Source organism: Lemur catta, chromosome 10, assembly GCF_020740605.2.
Source record: "Lemur catta isolate mLemCat1 chromosome 10, mLemCat1.pri, whole genome shotgun sequence".
Lineage (NCBI taxonomy): Eukaryota > Metazoa > Chordata > Mammalia > Primates > Lemuridae > Lemur > Lemur catta.
In genome coordinates this window covers 11,896,394-11,918,761 of record NC_059137.1, presented here as the reverse complement: position 1 = coordinate 11,918,761, position 22,368 = coordinate 11,896,394, and the positions used below count along the sequence as shown (strand labels likewise).

At 39.5% G+C, this 22,368-nt stretch overlaps 3 protein-coding genes across 3 annotated transcripts; 1 reads left to right on the top strand and 2 right to left on the bottom strand.

The window, feature by feature from the left end:
• Positions 1-2,285: 2,285 nt before the first annotated feature.
• LOC123646267 (olfactory receptor 1N1) lies at positions 2,286-3,246 on the bottom strand. The gene has a single exon (XM_045563061.1). The coding sequence runs from the start codon at positions 3,244-3,246 to the stop codon at positions 2,311-2,313; it is 936 nt and encodes a 311-aa protein (XP_045419017.1). The 3' UTR covers positions 2,286-2,310.
• Positions 3,247-12,508: 9,262 nt separating this feature from the next.
• LOC123646253 (olfactory receptor 1N2) lies at positions 12,509-13,604 on the top strand. Its single transcript, XM_045563020.1, has one exon. The coding sequence runs from the start codon at positions 12,615-12,617 to the stop codon at positions 13,572-13,574; it is 960 nt and encodes a 319-aa protein (XP_045418976.1). The 5' UTR covers positions 12,509-12,614; the 3' UTR covers positions 13,575-13,604.
• A 7,103-nt stretch (positions 13,605-20,707) lies between these two features.
• Positions 20,708-21,755, bottom strand: LOC123646029 (olfactory receptor 1L8). Its single transcript, XM_045562626.1, has one exon. The coding sequence runs from the start codon at positions 21,677-21,679 to the stop codon at positions 20,732-20,734; it is 948 nt and encodes a 315-aa protein (XP_045418582.1). The 5' UTR covers positions 21,680-21,755; the 3' UTR covers positions 20,708-20,731.
• Between the last annotated feature and the right edge of the window lie 613 nt (positions 21,756-22,368).

Here is a 22,368-nt window from a genome sequence, read left to right as displayed (position 1 = left end):
AGCCCGGGTGTGTAGCAGGCTATACCAACTAGGTTTGTGTACGCACACTCTATGATGTTCACAAAATGACAAAATTGACTAACAACATTTCTCAGACCATAGCCTCATAGGTAAGAAACACATGATTGTATACGAAGGGAGGAATATGTTTGGAACTTTGAATACATTAGTGACTATTTTGGCTGAGTGGAATCTAAGAATGTTAGACTGTTAAACAGTGATAGGCAACAATGTCCCTTGGTGAAACTTTGCTCTGTGCTGACCTAACTCCTAACTGCCACAGAATTATATTGGTAAAACAAAGTGGACACCCGGTCACATCTTCCAGTTTGCTTGGGGCATGTGGGAAAGAACCTAAACCATAGCCAAATAAGATTCATACAAGTACTGCATTATAAATGGATTGAGGGTCCCTGAGGATCAGAATGGAGAAAGAAACCAGAAGGCCACCTCAAGAAACCACCATGAGTAAATAAGTAGGGTTGATCAGGTCAGTCTGAGCAGCAGGTTTAGGATATCAGAGTGGACATAGGTTGTAGATATAATGTGAGGCTATACCTAATAATTTCACACCTCAACCCCCCTCATGTCTACTGTGTCATCATGGGTCTTAGAACCCTGCCAAGGAACCCTCTCCTGACAGACATGATCCTGATAAGTGGAAGGTGTTCTATTGCCAGTGCAAATGACAGAAGAAAGCCAGAGGCCAGTGGCTCAGAGGATTCTGCCAGTGGCCCATAGTTTGCAGAGCAATAGATGTCAAAAGAATGGAAGGAGAGTTATAGACTAAGGAGATGAGGGAAGAAGGACTCCAGGGTTGCAGCCAGCTCTGTTTATATAACACGCTTCTCACCCCATTTAAGGACTTCCAGAGGGAATATCTGGAAAGAAATTTTAGAGAGAAGAACAGAATTCCTGTTCCAGGTCATCAAACAAATGGAATCCTCAAGTACTAAGATGTGGCATCTAAATGATTCACATTTGTACTCACCAACTGCTGAAGTCTGGTACTGTTTGATTCCATGGAAGGTGATCAATATTGTTCACTGAAAAAGTGCATGAGTCATAAAACATTCTAGGATAGGTTGGCTCCGAGAAGCAAACTGCAGTGGGGAGGAGGTTTTGGCAGCCAGTGGACACTTGGTCATACCAGACGTAAGGAATCAAAATTATATGGCTTGTGTTTTTTAAAACCATATTTTAATATTTCTAAGATTCTTAAAGATAGATGAAACCTCATGTGCCTTTTAAAATTTTTTTTTCCATCTCTGCAACTAATTTAAACTGCTGGTAGCCCTTTTAGATCTGGAGGCAAACCTTCAGGCAAATAAGGAAAGAGGGTTGCAGTATTCTCACCCGAGTCACAAGAAAGATGCTGGCATTGGGCATTCTGAACAGCAGGGGGCAGAAGCAGCCCAAGGAGCTCTCTCGCCCTTCCCGGTGAAATCGTGGCAAACTATGGGTCTGACAAGCAGCATGGAAATTCAAATATTGAATTTCATTCTTCTGCAGGGGAACTCTTTACCTATTCAGCATCTCCTGGAATGTAACCTTCATCCTTTATTTCTTTTGTCTTAACTTCCACTCAGTTCTATGAGAAAGACAGGTGCACCTAAATTTTAATGATTGACAAATTGCTAACCTAGAATCAAAGTGTCATGAAAACAGGGACTTTGCCTTCCTCAGTGTTATTCCCTAGCACTGTAGTCCCCAAACCCCAGGCCATGGACCGTGGCCTGTTAGGAACCAGGCCACACAGCAGGAGGTGAGTGGCAGGCGAGAGAGTGAGCTTCATCTGTATTTGCAGCCGCTTCCCAATTACTGTCGAATCATCCTGAAACCATCCCCCACCCCCTCTGGTTTCACAGAAAAATTGTCCTCCATGAAACTGGTCCCTGGTGCCAAAAAGGTTGGGAGCTCTGCCCTAGCGCTTATATTAGCTCCCAGCACACGATAGATGTTCAGTAAATATATGCTGAACAAATGAATCTCACAGAAAAGATTTTTTGACTTCAGAGAAATGAATGAAAACTAACCATAGTAATAATAATAATTGCTATCATTTATTGAACACCTACTATTATTCACCACTCTTCCGGATGCATTTCATAGTTTATTTCAGTTAATCTTCCAAGTCACCTTATTAGATAGAACCTCTCATCTCCATTTTGTAGATGAGAACATTAAGGCTCAAAGAGATTAAGTAACTGGGCTACAGTCTTCTGGCTAGTGTGTGGCAGACCTGAAACTGAAGCCATTTTGTCTGACTCCATGTCTACGTCATTTCATTAAATGTTGCTATCACCGTATCTAAGAGGAAAAAATTCTCCTGCGACTGAGGAGCCTCTTTAGGCCCCCCTGCATGTCCTTGTTCCTTAGGCTGTAGATGAAGGTGTTCAACATGGGAGTCACTAAGGTGTACATCGCAGCTGCTGCAATGTCCTTCTCTTCAGAGGCAACAGAGGGGGGACACAGGTAGGCACTAAAGAGGGTCCCATAGAACATACACACAACACAGAGATGGGAACTGCAGGTGGAGAAGGCCTTGCCCCTCCCACCCGGGGCTCGGACCCTCAGGAGAGCAGAAATGATGTGGACATAGGAGATGACAATGCACAGAAAGGGGACGATGAGCACTGTGCCTCCTAAGGCAAAAACCATAAACTCGTTAATGTGGGTGTCAGAACAGGACAGCTTCAGAACAGGAAGGATGTCACAGAAAAAGTGAGCGATTTCCCCAGCGACACATAAGGACAGCCGGGCCATGAGGAGGGTGTGAGTCAGGGCAACCGCGTTGGTAAGGACCCAGCACACGGCGAGCAGCAGGGCACAGACGCGGGGGCTCATGACTGTGGAGTAGTACAGAGGGCGACAGATGGCCACGTAGCGGTCATACGCCATGGCAGCCAGGAAGAAGCTGTCCAGATCACCAAACATCAAAAAGAAATACATTTGTGAGAGGCAACCAGCATAGGAGATGGTGCGATGTCGCGTCTGTACATTCACCAGCATCTTGGTAATGGTAGAGGATGTTAAACCCATGTCAACAAAAGACAGGTTGGCCAAAAAAAAGTACATGGGAGTGTGGAGGTGTGGGTCAGAGGCAATGGCCAGGATGATGAGCACATTCCCAGTCAAGGTGACGAGGTACATACACAGGAAAATTCCAAAGAGGAACTGCTGCTGCTCTGGCGACTTGGATATTCCCCGGAGGAAAAATTCAGAGATGCTGGATTGGTTTTCCATGGTTCTGCAGCATCTGGGGGTTGGGGGGACAGTTAGAATGCTAGATTTCTACCCAAACTGCGTGTGCTATCTCCCAAATGTCCCAACTCCAACACTTCTTTTAAATTGATTATTATCCCCCATCCTGACTTTATCTTCAATCTGACCCTACTATTGCCTTCCTTTCTCTCTTTCTCAGGAATCTCGTATTTTTCTTCCTTATCTCTCTCTTTCCCTCTTTCCAATCATGTATGCAGACAGCACTCTTCCAGTAAGGACTGGGCATGTTCATCCCTGGTATTACTGTGCCTGGACCAGTTCCACAGCCCATGTCAGTTTCAGCACTGCAGGAGGTGTATACACGGGTAGACTAAGGTGAGCTAAATCTTACATTATTTTGGGAGTAGCTAAAAAGCCCACACAAAGTTCTCCTTTTAAAAGTCCTCATGATGTCTCATTTTACAGTGAAGAGGATATGAAAGACTAATGCCCCTTTATTTCCTCATTATTTCTTCTGAAAAAGAAAATATGAAGTCCTGCTTTTCTCCCTGCCTTTGAGTTTTTGTTATGGGCATCATCCTTGTCCTATAGCTAACATTTGTTATAGGTTAACCACTTGTTATATGTCAGGCACTCTACTAAGCACTTTACACGGACGGTTTTCTTTAATCCTTGAGCAACACTGGGATGCAGAGATTATTATTCTTACCCTTGTGTAAGAAAACTGAGGGTAGGAATGTTTCAGGAATTTGCACAAGGACCACAGGTTGTAAATACTTGAGACAGAATTCAAACTCATGACGTGGGCTCCAGAGACTGCACTATCAATCAGTATAGATAGAAAGTAATTTTCTACCACCACATTTATTTTTAATTCCTCAGCATTCCTAGTTTAACCTCTTTAATCTCCCTTGCCCTTATTTCCTTGTATAATTATCTTTTGTAGAAGATCAATGACTTTTTAGAACTGGATTGAACCTAAATGTTCCTCTGTTCCAGCGATCCCTAAGCATTGGTCTGTGGACCAGTTTATCATAAGCAAGTGACATGTATGTTAAAAATACAGAATCCTATTCCACACATGAGAACTATTCAAATTTATATTCTCCAGGATACAATCTGGGTATCTGTACATAAAAATAAAAATAAAAGTAAAACTAAACCTTTGTCAGACATTTTGATGCTCAATGGGATTAAGAATAATTCATTTAGTCCAACCCTTCTGGATGATTCACAAATAAATTAGGTAAGGTTCAAAAGTGTGAAGTGATTGAAAAAAGTTTACACTATGTCTTAGAGGGAGATATGTCACAAAAACCAGGCTATCCAGGTTCTCAGACCAGTTAAGTCAGCTATCTTTTCATTTTTATTACTCATTGTTATCAATATCTTATAGATGTAAATGTGTTCCTTTTCTTGATTTTTATTCAGAGTCTATAGCTAAAGGAAAACTTTCCTCCAAGTCAATAGATTTACTGAAGCTTTGTTCATGTTTTGAAGTTAACACTTCAAACCGCAGCAAGAGGAGTATCATCACACATTTCTCTCCCCATGAACCCCACACTCACGAAGAACACATCTCAGAGTTACACAACATTTTCTGAGAGATCAGAAAGCCACAAGCCAAGTTATTTTCTCCCCTACTCTATCCCCCGGTGGGGTATATGATGCTTCACAGAGTCGTCTGACTCTTCTGATGAGACACGTTACTATAAACAGGTCCTGGAGGGCAAGAGACCCTCTCAGTGCCCAGCTGGTTGAGTGTCCCGTCAAGAGCAGGGTGATATAGACGGGCTGACAATGCTGTGCTTTTCTGACATGTAGACTTTGTCTTCGGCAAGTTAGTTATTTTAAGGAAAAGCAGTATCTCTTTTTTAAAATCTGTGTATCTGCATATAATGCCTTGATCAGGCTATTTCAACAGAGATCTGTCAATCTACGGCATCACCCAGTTAACATCAGAAAATTTGCCAAATCATCAAAAAAAGGGTCTAAAGCTCTCCATTGTAAACCTAGCTTTCACCTTCTGTCCGTTTTTTCTCTCCTCAAGCACTGTATGCTGGTATCCTTTGTCCTATCCTTTGGTTTTTCCTTTCCTTAACAGGGTTTCTCATCCTTCATCCCATCTATGGCCTCAGGAAACTCTGTAGATCCTTGAGGCATCAATGAGGTGCTTCCAGAAACTTGGGGCAACCCCTCCCTCTGTCATCCCAGGGTGATGAGGTCCCTTTACTTACCCCCACTGCCTCTTCCTCTAGTGCTGGACAACAGGTAAGAGCAGGTAAGGACTGAGCACGGTGGAGAGAGTACTCCAAAGGTAGAAACTGCCAGCCTACATCTGCTTGTCTCTAGTTTCTCTGCTTACCGCCACCTTGGTTACTGAGCAGAAGGCAAAGCAGATGTTTTTAATTAGCCTTTCTGACAACCTTTGTGATGGGACTAACTGGAATCAGGGTTCAGGATCAAGAATAGTAAATACAAAAGGCAAACATCCAGAAGCAGAAGTCAGACAGCTAAACTGAGGTGAAAACCCTAGTTTAGGGAGGAATAAAGGGAGACAGGGAGAGACTAGGGTTCCAGATAAGAAGCCCATGAGATTAACAAAGAACTGCAAAGCAAAGTCAAGGCCAGATCTGAAGGGGAGGCCGCAGCAGGCATTCTACATTCATCAGCTGGAACAGAGAAGACCAGAAAGAACAGGTTCTGTACTGAGTATTGGAGATGGCCTGGGACACATGGTACTCTGATCCCACCTGACCTGGGTCTCCAGGAATTTTGAAGTATTTTATACTTTGAAACCTGAACTGATAAACTCAGAAACAGGGAGCTGCTGGCTCATCAGGCTACTAGCAGGAGGAGGCTGAACATGCTCCATTTGGATCATCTACAGACACAGGGACTCTTGGGACAGAGTTCCCTACAGCCTTGTTAGTGTTACTGCTTATAATTGTCTCATTTCTTCTCTGTTTCTCTTGCAACATACCAGATTAGTACAGTTGTGGCTTCATTTAAATATTGGGAAGCTGTACTTCTGTCTCCATGTTAAGTGGTAGTAATGGTATTTGTATTGATTTATAAACAGTCTATGGTAAAAATGAACTTTCTGTGTGAATAAATCTCTTTGCTGCCCCATTGCAAAAAGGTTCCTTCCCCTAAGCCCTTCTTCTAAAGAAATGTAACAACTGCCAGTATCCTCTTCTACAAATAGTTTAATGGCATATGACATGTCTTCCTTAAAGAATTCTCATGCTTCCGACTCATGGTGTTATATTAAACTCATGCATCTAATTTCACTCCCTCCTTAAAATCTACTAAAAGGAAAGTGATTTTTTAAAATAAAGACACAAAACTCACAAGCAAAGAGAGGAGAGGAAAGCAAATAAAATTCTGGATGTTGGAAACCAGATGGATGCATGAGTCGTGACGACACTACCCTCAGCTTGACTAAACTTCAGACAGATTTCTTCCCAACTAAGGGATCCTGACCTCCTTTTATTTTAATTCAACATTTACTTTGGAAAACTTGCAATTATAAATTTTTCTCTGCCCATTTGAGATGTAAATCTTCATGAATCTCCCCAATTTTACAACCCAGGAATGTCTTCCTCATGGGCCTAGAGCCATCTCTTTGAAATTTAATGACCAAGAAAGATAGCACAGCTATCTCTCAGTCTCTCTGGGAGGGTAGGTAGGGCCTTAACTTTCATCAAGTACCAAGTGGCAAATGCAGATGGCCCAATCACATCGATGATCCTCCCCCAATGCCCTCCAGTACTTTTCTCTTTGTCTCAAGATATTTTCCAAAATAGACCACATGCTGCTCCATAAAAATGTCTCAACAAATTTCAAACGTTTGAAAACATTTGGAGTAGATTCTATGATGACAATAGAATTAAGGTTAGAAATAAATAACAAAAAGATTACCACTATCCCCACATGTGGGAAATTTGTAAATATACTTCACATTATCCATGAACCAAAGAAGAAATCAAAATAAAAAGTTGAAAATATTTTAGCTATATGATATTGAAATTAAAACACAAAGTTGGTTTCTTAAAAAAATAAACAAAATTGACTACCTTTTAGCTATACTAAGAAAAGAGAGAGAAGATCTAAATAAATAAAATCATAGATGAAATAGGAAAAATTACAACTGATACCACAGAATCACAAAGGATCATTAGAGAATATGATGAACAAGTATATGCCAACTAAGTGGAAACCTAGAAGAAATTTGTAAATTCCTGGACACGTACAACTTACCAAGATTGATTTCATGAAGAAATAAAAAAAACCTGAACAGATTAATGAGTAACTAGATGGAAGCTGTAATAAAAAGTCTCACATCAAGAAAACCCCAGGACCTGATGGCTTCACTGCTGAATTCTACCAAACACTTAAAGAAGAACTAATGTCAATCCTACCAGAACTATTCCAAAAAATTGCAGAGGGATGAATACTTCCAAACTCATTCTATTAGGCCAGTATTACCCTGATACCAAAACCAGACAAAGCCACAAAAACAGAAAACTTTAGGCCAATATACTTCATGAACATAGATGCAAAAATGCAAAAATCCTCAACAAAATATTAGCAAACTTAATTCAACAGCACATTAAGAAGATCATTCATCATGACCAAGTGGGATTCATCCCAGGGATGCAAGGATGGTTTACCATATGCAAATCAATCAATTTGACACATCATATCAACAGAATGAAGGACAAAAACCATATGATCATTTCAATAGATGCTGAAAAAGCATTTAATAAAATTCATAACTTTTTATCCTTTCATGATAAAAACTCACAACAAACTGTGTATAGAAGCATCATACCTCAAAACAATAAAGGCTATACATGACAAATCCACAACTAACATTATATAAATGGAGAAAAATTGAAAGCCTTTCCTTTAAGATCGGGAATAAGAATGCCCACTTTTACCACTTTTATTCAACATAGTACTGAAAATCCTAGCCAGAGCAATTAGACAAGAGAAAGAAATAAAGGGCATCCAAATCAGAAAGGAAGAAGTGAAATTTTCCTTGTTTGCAGATGACATAATCTCTTATTTCGAAAAACATGGCTATGCCTTTAAAATTATGCAAAGTGAAAGAAGATTCATACATTGTATGATCCAATTTATATGAAATGTCTAGAATAGGAAAATCTATAAAGACAAAAAAGAGATTAATGATTGCCTCGGGCTAGGGGAGATAGGGGAATTGGAGTGATAGCTTATGGGTGTTGGTGTTTGTTTGTGGTTTTCTGAGTAAGTGCAATATGTTCTATAATTAATTGTAGTGATAAATGCACATCTCTGTGAATATATTTAAAATCATTGGTTTGTACAGTTTAAGTCAATGAATTGTATAGGATTGAATTAAATCACAAAAAGCTGTTAAAAAATAACAAAAAAAAGAAAAATCTAAAGACTCCACTAAAAAAAACTGTGACAACTGATAAATGAATTCAGAAAATTGCAGGATACAAAATCAAAAGAAAAAAATCTGTAGGATTTCTATAATATATGACAATAGCAAACAATCTGAAAAAGAAATCAAGAAAGAAGTCATATTTACAATAGCTACACTATGGCTTGAATGTCTCCTCCAAAACTCATCTTGAAACTTAATCCCTAAGAGGTGATTGAATATGAGGGTGCTGCCCTCATAAATGGATTAATCCACTTATGGATTAATGAGTTGTCATGGGAGTGGAACTGGTGGCTTCATAAGAAGAAGAAAGACCTGAGCTAGCATAGCAGCCCCCTTACCATGTAACACTCTGTGCTCTTCCAGGATGCTATGGAGAGTCCCAACCAGCAAGAAGGCTCTCACCAGATGCAGCCCGTACACCTTGGGCTTCTCAGCCTCCATAACTGTAAGAAATAAATTTCTCTTCTTTACAAATTACCCAGTTTCTCATATTTTGTTATAAGCAACTGAAAACAAACTAATACAATGCACAAAAAATAAAAAACAAATAATATACTGAATAAATTAAGTCGGGATGGATATATTCACACCTAATGGGTGCCATGTGCACTGTTTGGGGGATGGACACACTTGTAGCTCTGACTCAGGCAGGGCAAAAGCAATACATGTAACCTAAACATTTGTACCCCCATAATATTCTGAAATTTAAAAAAGGAGGAAAAAATAATGAATGGCTTCTCTTAAAAAAAAAAAGAACTGACAGATCTGTACAATAAAAACTATAAAACACTGATAAAAGAAATTGAAGAGGACACACAAAAAGTGAAAAGATATTCTATCTTCATGCATTGGAAAAATTAATATTGCTAAATGTCCACATTACCCAAAGTGATTGACAGATTCAGTATAATTCCTATCAACATACTAATGACAGAAATAGAGAAAACAATCCTTAAATTTGTATGGAATCATAAAGGACCCCAAATAACCAGAGCAATCCTAAGCAAAAAAAGCAAAGCTGGAGGCATCACATTACCTAACTTCAAAATACACTACAAAGCTATAATAACCCAGGCAGCATGGTAGTGGCATAAAAATAGACACAGAGAAAAATGGAGCAGAATAGAGAACCCAGAAATAAATCCACACATTTATAGCCAACTGATTTTTGATAACATAAATTATAATAAGTTAAATATTTAAATGTAATACTTAAAATTTAGAAGAAATAACTAAGTAAAATTTCCCTGATCTACAGATGGAAAGCACTTTTGTGTATAACGGTAATGGGGAAAAAATCACAAAGCAAAATATCTGTCAATTTTGACTACACAAGTAATTTTTTTAGTTTTATTTTTTAGTTGACAAATAATGGTTGTGCATATTCATGGGGTACATAGTGATGACATATAATGTATAGTGATCAGATGAGAGTAATTAGCATATCCATCACCTTACACATTTATTAGTTCTTTGTGTTGCATTCAATGTCCTCCTTCTGGCTATTTGAAACTATATGTTATTATTAACTATAGTCATCCTATGATGGTATAGAACACTAGAACTTATTTCTCGTAAATAGCTGCAATCAAAAATAATTTTTAAGTATATAATGGAATGATTAGTACAAAAAATCACTCACTAATAAAATGTTTTACATTATTTTATTGTCTTTAATATCCATTTAAAAAGGCATAATACAACCCAGTGAAAAGGACAAGTATAGTAAGGACAATTTGAGGAACAATAATCCATGGTTAAAAATCAGATGAAATAAATATTCAATCTTACTAGTAATGAAAGAAATGCAAGTTTTTTAAACAATTTGATTATTTTATACCTATAAAGTCGTTAATGATCGAAACCAACAATGATACTGGGACAAAGCATAACGGTTAATAGGACATACTCTAGTGCCATGCAAACCTAGGAGGGAATTCCAGTCCTCTATTTAATACTTTTATGAAATTTGGCCAGATCATTTTCCTCACTGAACATCAGTTTTCTAATCTGTAAAATGGGGATAATCATAGTTCCTACATTCTAAGCTTGCTGTATTACTTGAGATCATGTAAAGAAAGTGTACAATAAGGACTAGCTAATATTAATAATAAAAATGCAGGAAATATGAGTAGCTTTTTTAGCAGCTGCTATGTATGAGGCATGATTTAGGCTGCCTCATTAATTGAGAGTTTTGGACTTTTTGAGGGGGTTGCTTCATATTAGAATTACTCTGTTTAGGGAAATCACCAGCAGAAATGGTCATGTTATAATTTATGCTTCTGATTTCTTCTTCAATGCAGTTTTTCCTAGGTCATGGGACACGCACTGACTTGTCCAATGCATAGGCAGGAGTTCTAGGAGACCTGCTAGTCAGGCTGAAGTGCACTGCGTTCCAGCAAGAGGCTTCAGAATCACACTCCCGAGACCCACATGTTAGAGCTTAACTCCTGGGAAAGAGATGCCCTCTCTTCCCCCAGGGCCCAGCCAGAGCTGGCTGGAGAACAGGCTGCACCATGACACTAAGGCTGGGTTTAATGAGCACTTTGGGAGATGGTGTTCCAGGAGCATTTATAACCCTAAGAAATATTCCTGTCTTTTCAATCCTGGGGAAGCTGAAACTGGGTCATACACTTCAGGTGTTTCTAGTAAACTTTATACTCAGTAGACTCCAACTTGACTGACTTTAAGTTAGAAAAGTCTTGGAGAGTTCCTTATTGTGAATTTTCCATCCAGGGAGAGAACTAGAGAATTTGAAGATGCCTAACACTGACCCAAAATCTGAGAGGTGAGAATCTGGAATACACATACACACAAATACACACACACACACACACACACACACACACACACACACACACACACACATCCCTCTTCCTTCCCATCCCAGTGGCCAGGCTAAAGTTTCTTGGGTAGGTGAGCCGAGTCTCTGGCTAAGATCGGAAGCCTCTCTGTGAACCACAGATCAGATGGAGGACTAATACATTCACAAAAGCTCCTAAGCTCACAGCTTCTACAAGGTCAGTATGAGATGGCCTCTCCTACCAGCTTGCTCTCAATCCTAGAAGGACAGAGTGGCTATTGTCAAGCCAAGAAGCCAGGGCCTGGTACCTTTCACCTTCCCTCCCTCTGATAAAAAGTAACTGTCGGAGAGATGTGGTACATATGTACGGGTGAAGGCAAAGGAGGACTAAAACATCAGTTCCCAGAGCAGACACAGGCACAGAGGAGTGAAAAGGAAAGAGGACAGGGAAAAAGGGGAGAGAGTGATGGAGGCGAGAGGGCACCCTCTGTCCTATTTGTGGAGCGGACATCCTAATAGGGGATAGGAAAGGAGGAAGCCACAGACACTTACTGTCCTCAACACACGTATCCTATGCCCCAGTGAGGGGAGAATACAGGACCAGTCTGAATGGGCAAAGTCAAATTCTAGGGATTGAAAGGCAAGTGGAGAGGAGGGTATCTTCTCCTCAAAGTCATGTTCAGCCCCCGACAAAGAGGGCTATGATGTGTGTGTGTGTGTGTGTGTGTGTTGGGGGAGGGGGAAAGACCACGAAGGAGATCATGCATCTCCTTTCCAATTGACAATCATAAATGACTTTTCCAATCTTGCCATCAAGGCCATGCTTAATTCTCACCTCCTCCAAATAGCCTACGCTGACTCCTCTGGTCAAACTGATCTCTTTTCTTTGGACCTTCTAATAGCATACAAGGCACAGTTTATATTTTAATGGATATTAGCTTAACTGTTCTCTAAATGTCTCCTGGGCAATTTCTGCATCCACAATGAGATTCAGAAATTCTCATTGGCTGAGACAATTTATTCTCCTTTTTTCCCTCGCACAGTTCTGTGCACATAGATACATATCTGTACATTGATCTGTTAATAATAATTAAATACTGATGCACGGAAGGGTTTTACCTGCACAGATAACAAGAACTACAGGGCATGGGAAAACCGAGCCGAGTGAACCAGACCACAGCTTCAGACTTCCTCCTTCTAGGACTCTCTGAGCAGCCAGAGCAGCAGCCTCTCCTATTTGGCATCTTCCTGGGCATGTACCTGGTCACCATGGTGGGGAACCTGCTCATCATCCTTGCCATCAGCTCTGACCCACACCTCCATACTCCCATGTACTTCTTTCTGGCCAATCTATCATTTACTGACGCTTGTTTCACATCTGCCTCAATCCCCAAAATGCTGGCCAACATTCATACTGAGAGTCAGGCCATCTCCTACTCTGGGTGCCTTACGCAGCTGTATTTCCTCCTTGTGTTTGGTGGCCTTGACAACTGCCTGCTGGCTGTGATGGCGTATGACCGTTATGTGGCCATCTGCCAGCCACTCCAATACAGCACAGCTATGAGTCCCCAACTCTGTGCACTCATGCTGGCCATGTGCTGGCTGCTAACCAACTGTCCTGCATTGATGCACACACTATTGCTGACCCGTGTGGCTTTCTGTGCCCAGAAGGCCATCCCCCACTTCTACTGTGATCCCAGCGCTCTCCTGAAGCTTGCCTGCTCGGATACCCGCATAAATGAGCTGATGATCATCGCCATGGGCTTGGCGTTCCTCACGGTCCCCCTCACACTGATCGTCTTCTCCTACGTCCGCATCTCCTGGGCTGTGCTTGGCATCTCGTCTCCTGGCGGGCGATGCAAAGCCTTCTCCACCTGTGGTTCCCATCTCACGGTGGTTCTGCTCTTCTATGGGTCTCTTATGGGTGTGTATTTGCTTCCTCCGTCATCTTACTCTACAGAGAGGGAAAGCAGGGCCGCCATTCTCTACATGGTGATCATTCCCATGTTAAACCCATTCATCTATAGCTTGAGGAACAGAGACATGAAGGAGGCTCTGGGAAAACTTTTTGGCAGTGGGAAAACCTTCTCCTTACCATGGCTGTGATGCCTAATCCTGGTGCCCTGATCAACCCCTTTTCTCTATCATTTCAGTGATTCTACCACTCTCAGGTTTATTTTAGGCGAAGGTTATCAGTTAACTCTGAGTTCAGGACGCAACAAAAAGGGTGTCTCACTCCTTTTTTAGACTATGGAATGAGATGTTCTGCCTCAGTCTTCTTCCTGATACCAGTGAGGCAACCGAGGCAACCATTACCAAGAGCAGAGCACCATTCCCCAGCCTCATCTCTAACATCAGCGTATTGGCCATCGTGAACAAGGCATTTGCTGTCAGACTCCGGAGCTGAGCAGGTCTACCCCGATGAGACAGGCATGGGACGAGGTGAAGGGATGAGAATGCAAACGTTTATCGAGCATCTCCAATGTCCCTCATTGTTCCTCACATCAGTTCTTTGAGGCAGAATTGTGAAAAGTGTGACTTAGGATGCTAAATAACTTACCAAAACTGGATGAGTTTGATTCCAATATCTGTTTTCTTTCTATTTTACCACTTTGTGGGGATCATGACAAGGAAGGCGTGTGAGCATCTATAAGGCTAATATTGACTGGTAACAATGGGAGATAAATAATTAAATTAATATATGTTGTGGTATTTCCTTACTATTTCATTTCTTTAGCTTAAAAGCACTCTTTTGTTATTGTAATGGACAGGTAAAAAGGAATCAATATTTGCTGTGTGCCTACTATGTGCCAATTTTGTGTTCAGTACACCACTCATTCTCTGGATTCCTTCATAAAATATTTTCTGAAATGCAAGATAACAACTCAAGAGTGCTGGAAATTTTTAGGGCAATAATTTGAGGAAAAGCAGTCTGGTGGAAATTGGTGTTATGAGAAGTCATAAGGGTTAACAGTGGTTATCTTTTTGAGGTGAAATTACAGGTTCTCATTTTCTTCCTTAGATCTACATGTTGTAAACCATTTAGGTATTTTTAAAAACAGGAAATGAAATTTGGGTTTGGTACAAAAAAATATTCCAATGTTAGCAAGGCACCCCAGAAAGATAAACACCTAAACAGATCTCTGAAGTCTTAAGATTAAGTTCGTACTGCACCAAGCTTTTTTTAAAAGGATGATGTGACCTTTTGGCATTGCACGATAGATCTTGTTTTTAAACAAGCAGGAAGAAGAATCCAGTACTTGCATGCATTGCTCTTTGGTCATCTTACCTTTCCCCCTCTGTCCCTTCTTTTTGGATAGAAGGTGTAGGAATAATAAGGCGACTAGGGAAACCAGACTAGACCATCCTGGCCTTGAAATTAGGTTATTTGGCCCTGACCACAGCAATCTACTACTGTAATTGTTAGTACCAGAAGCAAGTTTTGTGTTTGTGAGTGAGTAATCTCTCTCTCCATTTTTTGTGGAATTAATTTCCTTCCTCTACAATTCCCACCTCTGCCCTCCAGTCACCCGGGTGCACCATGCCATTTGCAGTCTGTTTATTTATAAAGACATTTATCTGAAGGAATTGGCTCATGCAACTGTGTGGGGTGTGACAAGTTTGAAATTTGCAGAGTAGGTAGGCAGGCTGGAAATAGGCAGGAATTGATGTTGCAATCTTTTTTTAAGAAATATACTTTACGTTTTTAGAGCAGTCTTAGGTTTATAGCAAAATTGAGTGGGAAGTACAGAAAGTTCCAATATAGCCCCTGCCCCCACATGTGCACAATCTCCCTCTCTATCAACATCTCACACCAGAGTGGTACATTTGTTACACCCAATTAACCTTCACTGACACAAAGTCCGTAGTTTACAGTACAGTTCACTCTTGGTGTTGTACATTCTATGGGTTTTGACAAATGTATAATGACCTATGTCCACCATTGTAGTATCATACATAGTTTCACTGCCCCCAGAATACTCTATGCTCCACTTATCTATCCCTCCCTCCTCATTAAGCCCTGGCAACCACCGATTTTTTCACTGTCTCCATAGTTTTGCCTTTTCCAGAATGTCATATATTAATAGTTGGAATCATACTGTATGTAGCCTTTTCAGATTGGCTTTTTTCACTTAGTAATATGCATTTAAGGTTTCTCCATGTCTTTTCATGGCTTGACAACTCATTTCATTTTAGGGCTGAGTAATATTTCATTGTATGAAATATTCAATGGGACATGTAAGGTCTGTGTCTAGAGTCATTTCTTTTACGTGAATGTCTAGTTGTTCCAACACCATTTGATGAGACTATCTTTTCTTCATTGTATGGCCTTTGCATCTTTGCCAAAGAACAGTTGCTTATACATATGTGAGTCTATTTCTGAGATCTTGATTCTGTTCCACTGATCTATTTGTCTGTTCTTTTGCCAGTTCCACACAGTCTCAATAACTGTAGCTTTATAGTAAATCTTTAAGTCTGATAGTATCAGTCCTTCAACTTTGTTCTTCCTTTTCTTCTTACATATTGTGTTAACTATTCTGAGTCTTTTGTCTCCATACAAACTCTAGAATCTGTTTGGTGATATCCACAAAATAACTTCCTGGGATTTTGATTGAGATTATGTTAAATTTGTAGATCAAGTCGGGAAGAACTGATACCACAATAATACTGAGTTTTTCTATCCATGGAAGTGGACTATCTCTCCATTTACTTAGTTCTGCTTTGATTTCTTCCACCAGAGTTCTGCAATTTTTCTCTTATCTTGCACATATTTTATTAAATTGATACCCAAGTATTTCATTTTGGGGAGGTGACAGTATAAATGGTAGGTTTTTTTTTTTTTTTTTTTGAGACAGAGTCTCATTTTGTTGCCCGGGCTAGAGTGAGTACCGTGGCGTCAGCCTAGCTCACAGCAACCTCAGACTCCTGGGCTCAAGTGATCCTTCTGCCTCAGCCTCCAGAGTAGCTGGGACTACAGGCACGCGCTATCATGCCTGGCCAACATATATATACATATATATAGTTGTCCATATAATTTCTTTCTATTTTTAGTAGAGACAGGGTCTTGCTCTTGCTCAGGCTGGTCTCAAACTCCTGACCTTGAGCGATCCACCTGCCTCAGCCTCCCAGAGTGCTAGGATTACAGGTGTGAGCCACTGCGCCCAGCCGGTAGTTTGTTTTTAATTTCAAATTTCACTTGTTCATTACTGGTATATAAGACAGCAGTTAACTTTTGTATATGAACCTCGAATCCTGGACAATTGCTGTAATTACTTACTATTTCCAGGAGGATTTTTTGACAATTCTTTTGGATTTCTACGTAGATTGTGCCATCTGCAAACCAATACAGTTTTATTTCTTCCTTCCCAATCTATATACTTTTTATTTCATTTTTTTTTTTTTGGTCTCAGTGCATTAGTTAGGACTTCCAGTATGATGTTGAAAAGGAGTGGTAAGAGGGGACATCCTTGCCTTGTTCCTGATCTTAGTGGGAAAGCTTCTAGTTTCTCACCATTAAGTATGATGTTAACTGTACTTTTTTTGGGTAGATATCCTTTATCAAATTGAGAAAGTTCCCCTCTATTCCTAGTTTTATTGAGGGTTTTTGCAACCATACTCATGACAGATATTGATCTGTATGTTTCTTATAATATCTTTGTCTGATATTGGTATTAAGGTATTTCTGGCCTCACATAATGAGTTAAGAAGTATTCCCTATGCTTCTATCTTCTGGAAGAGATTGTAGAAAATTGATACAAATTCTTTCTTAAATGATTGGCAAAATTCACCAGTGAACCCATCTGTGTCTGGTACTTTCTGTTGGTGAAGGTTATTAGTTACTGAGTCAATTTCTTTAATAGATATAGGCCTATTAATATCATCTGTTTCTTTTTGTGTGGGTGTTTACAGATTATAGCTTTCAAGGAATTCGTGCATTTCACTTAAGTTATCAAATTTGTGGGCATAGAGTTCTTCATAGTATTCCTTTATTATTCTTTTAAATGTCCATAGGATCTTTAGTGATGTCCCCTTATTCATTTCTGGTGTTAGTAGTTTGTGTCCTCTTTTTCCCATAGGTAGCCTGGCTAGAGGCTTATACATTTTATCAGTCTTTTCAAAGAGCCAGCTTTTGGTTTTGTGGATTTTCTCTATAGATTTCCTGTTTTCAGTTTCATTGATTTCTGCTCTAATTCTTTTTTTTTTTTTAATCAGTAGAAGCTTTATTTGTAGTAGCCAAAATCTGGAAATAATCCGAATGTCCGTCAAGTAAATGAAGAACAATTTGTGGTACATTCACTCAATGAAATACTACCGAACTTAATAAGAATTCTGCCCTAATTCTTATTCTTTTTTTCAGCTTACTTTGGATTTAATATGCTCTTCTTTTTGTAGTTTTGAGTTCTGAAATATTTTGGGTGATAATATTGCTGCCAGATTTGTCGGTTGGCTTTCCGTAGGGGAGCGTGTAGCCTGATCGCTCCTACCCTGTATATTTTGCTGAAGTCACTCAGAAGCTTTGCATTTTATTTCACATTTTCTAACCATAGCTTCTAATATTTCTTGTTGTGTAATTGGAAGTATGCTTTTAATTAAACTTGTTTTGAGATAATTGTAGATCTACATGCAGTTGTAAAAATAAAACAGGGAAATCTCATGTACCATTTACCCAGTTTTTTCCAATGATAACTTTTTGCAAAATTATAGTGCAGTATCACAACTAGGATATTGACATTTATACAGTCAAGATATAGAACATTTTGATCATCACTCCCTCATGTTGCCTTTTTATACCCACATCCATTTCCTTCCTATCCCCAAACCCTCCTTAAACTCTGGCAACCACTAATCTGTTCTCCAGTTCTATAATTTTGTCATCTTAAGAATGTTATATAAATGAAATAACACACCAAGTAATCTTTTTTGGAATTGGCTCTTTTCACTCAGAATAATTCCCTGGAGATTCATATAGATTGCTGTATTTATTAACAGTTCATTTTTTAAATCACTGAGTAATACTCTGTGGTATGCATTGCCACTCTTTATTTAATCATTCGCTTGCGAAAGTACCTGGGCTTTTCCAGTTCTTGGCTATTACAAATAAAGCTGCAAAAAATGTACATATTCGTACAAGTTTTATGTGTGTGTGTGAACATAAGTGTTAATGTCTTTGGGATAAATGCAATTTCTGGATTGTATGGCAGTGGCGTGCTCTGCTTTTAAAGAAACTTCCAAACAGTTTTCTGAGGGACTACATTATTCTGTAGTTCCACCAGGCAAAGTATGAGTTGTCTAGTTTCTCTGCATCCTTATGAGCATTTGGTGTTGCCATTATTTTTTCATTTTAGCCATTCCAATAGGTATATTGTCGAATCTCATTGTCATTTTACTTTGCATTTCCCAATTAGCTAATGATATTTAGTAGCTTTTAATGCTCTTACCTGCCATGTGTATATCTTCTTTGGTGAACTATCTTTTCATATCTTTTGCTCAAGTTCCAATTGGATTGCTTACTTTTTACTGCTGAATTTTTAAAGTTCTCTACACAGTTCAGATACTAGCTCTTTATCAAATATATGGTTTGCAAATATTTTCTCCCACTCTGTGGCTTCTCTTTTTAACTTCTTAGTAGGATCCTTTACAGAACAAGTTTTTAATTTTGATAAAGTTCAATTTTTTCCTTTTATTGATTACACTTTTTCTTCTGATGCCAAGTCTAAGAACTGTCTGCCTAATGTTTTATTTCTTACCCTTTGCTACATGTTGACACACACATGGGAAAAGACACAGTCAATGACCGGGCTCCTGAACTCAAGCTTGGAGTAAGGTGGGTGGAATAAGGATATGCTCTTCTGAGGCCTATGGAGGGCATCTATAGATGGGTAGCTAACATATTGGACTCTACCAAATTATCTACCAAGGTGAAAGTGTCAAAAAATAAAGTTTTCAGATATGCAAGCACTCAAAAACTTTCTCTTCTGCTGGTATTTTAAAAAGTCTTTCACCAGTGCATTGGTCATCTCATTTATTCATAGTTTTAAATTCTATGAGCTATAAATGTTTATTTGAACAATTTCAGACCTTGAAACATGTTAAAAAAGTGGATATACTCTCCCTCCCTGTTCCCCCTTGCACTTCCATTCTTACTCCAGTGGCTATACATACATATACACTTATATACTTTTTAGCATAATGAATTTATATTTTTACATTTTGTTCCACATCTTAATTTTCCTACTTAATGGCTTTCCAAGGCAGTAATACAGATATCTTTGTTTGATTCTTTGAACCTGCTGCATATAGTTATGCTTTATGGAATTAATCATAACATCTTTCTCCATTTCTCTGTTGTTAAGATTTTAGGTTGTTACCATTTTTTACCTATTATCAACTGAGATTCCCTGAATATCTTTGGATATATACATACATATTTCACTATACAATATATATTTATAATAATATTACTCAATACAAATTTGCAAAATAATACTTCTATAGGCTAGAGTCCTAGGAATGGGAGTTTCTAAATAAAGTATTAAGTCACATATTTTAAACACATAGTTTAGGGACAGGTGGAGAGAAGAAATGTAAAATGAATAATTTCCACGTTAACACTCCTGGTTCTTGTTCTTTCTGACCATTAGTATTTTTTAATTGCATGGTAAAATATAACAAAAAACTAAAAGGAAATAAACCCACAGTAGTATAATAAAGGAAAAATAGAAAGATAGAGAAAAGTAAAAGTAAAAACTTAAGACTTATGTAAGAAAATATTTTCAGAAAGAGAAAAATAAGGAATTAGAAAAATCCTCTAAATGAGAAAATTAGCTAAAATATGTACCTCCCCTTCCCTCTCTTCCTCCATTATTTCCCTCTTCAAATGTTTGCAAAGACATTCAACAGCTACAAATTATGGTTTTGTTTTCAGTCATATATTGAAATGTGAAGAATTTTGGAGGATCGGTCTTAATAAACAGAGAGAAATTCATTTGGGACATATTTGTGGGAAAAGGATTAGTTTAAGGCAGTATTTATAAGATGAGAAAGTGGAGAAATGAACCTTCCTAGGAAGGAGGAGGACTAGAGAGGAAGAGTATTGTGATTTAAGCAGATGCTGGGCCACTTCGTGGGCCGTGATCAATGGCTGTAAGTGCCCACAATAGCCTTATCTCACATGGGTCAAAACTGCTAGCCTCCCATAGCTTGGTTGTACGCCAAGGAACAGTAGAAACCCGGTCCAAGTGGGGCAGATTGCACTTGTGGGTTTAAGAGGGTGCTGTCCAGGAACTCCTCTTGCCCATGAGCTTCCTCAGGCCCTGTTTCAGGTCTTTGTTTCTCAGGCTGTAGATAAAAGGATTTAGCATGGATGACAAAACTGTATAGACAATTGTTGCCATGTGATCCTTGACAGTGTAGGTGGACATGGGCTGTAAGTAGACGTAGAAGATGCTTCCATAAAAGAGTGTTACCACGGTGAGGTGAGAACCACAGGTGGAGAAGGCTTTGCGTTTCCCAGCCGCAGAGGGAATCTTAAGAACTGTTACAAAGATTCGTGCATAGGAGAAAACAATGCATAGAAACGGAGTCACTAATACAATAGGTCCTTCTGTCATGATCACAATTTCATTGACAAATATAGAAGAGCAGGACAATTTCAGCAGAGGGTTGAGGTCACAGAGAAAGTGGTGGATAATGCTGGAGTCACAGAAGATGAGAAGATTCAGCAGAAGTGTGTGCAGGAGGGAGTGGAGGTGAGGAAATGAGCAGGAGAAGGCCACCAGGAGGACACAGCGGCGGTGGCTCATGGTGGTGACATAGTGGAAGGGGTCACAGATAGCCACATAGCGATCAAAGGCCATGACTGCCAGCAGGCAGCTGTCAGTGTTGCCCAAGGCGTAAAGAAAATACATCTGTGTCAGACACCCCGCATAGGAGATAGTCTTCTTTTCTGACAGGAAGTTCATCAGCATTTTGGGGACAACAGTTGTTGTGAAGCAAATGTCAGTGAAAGACAGAAAACTCAAGAAGAAATACATGGGGGTCTGGAGTTGGGGGTCAGAGCGGATGGCCAAGATAATGAGTAGGTTCCCCGTTAGTGTGACCAGGTACACAGTGAGGAACAGGACAAAGAGTGGCTTTTGGTCCTCAGGCCGGGAGGAGAGTCCCAGGACAATAAACTCAGAGACACTGCTGGTTTGGTTGATTGTTTCCATTGATGTGGGCCCAGTTATATACAAGAAGTTTTGTTACTTAACATGCTCTGATTTCATAATACAAATCATGAGAATTTAGCAAGTCTTTGCTTCCTCAGTTTGGTCACATTAGCTGCTGTACTAATCATGGGACAGCCTGTCAACCTCATATGTTTGACTATGGTGTGGTCCTCTCTTCCCAAATCCATGGGCCTCACAAGGGCCTGATATTGAAATCTGGGGGGACAGAGAAGAGTTTTACTTAAGAAACCATCAGAGGTGGACCTCTCTGATTCAGATTCATTAGTTCCTATTCTGTGGAGAACACTGTTCCCCTTCTGGGGACATAGCAATAGTGCATATGGATCCCGTCTTTTGTGGGGCTTATGTTCTAGTTGGGGAGATATGCTACAAAATATGTAGTATAATATCAAGTAGGGATGCATTTGTGAACAAAATAAAGCAGTATTTGGAGAGGGAGATGGATAGGGAGTGAAGGTAGGGCTATTTTAGGTAGGGAGGTCACAGGACACTCATTCTCTATCAAAGCAAATTCAGTTGTGTCATGCTGAAGTTTATCTTTGCATTGTCTTGCAAAAAGAGCAAATCTAGGAGGAATGTTGAACCCAGTTGGACAGAGTGATTTTTTTTTTCCTCTGGGCACAGAATGAGAGATACATCCTCCCTAGCTCATGACATACTATCATCGT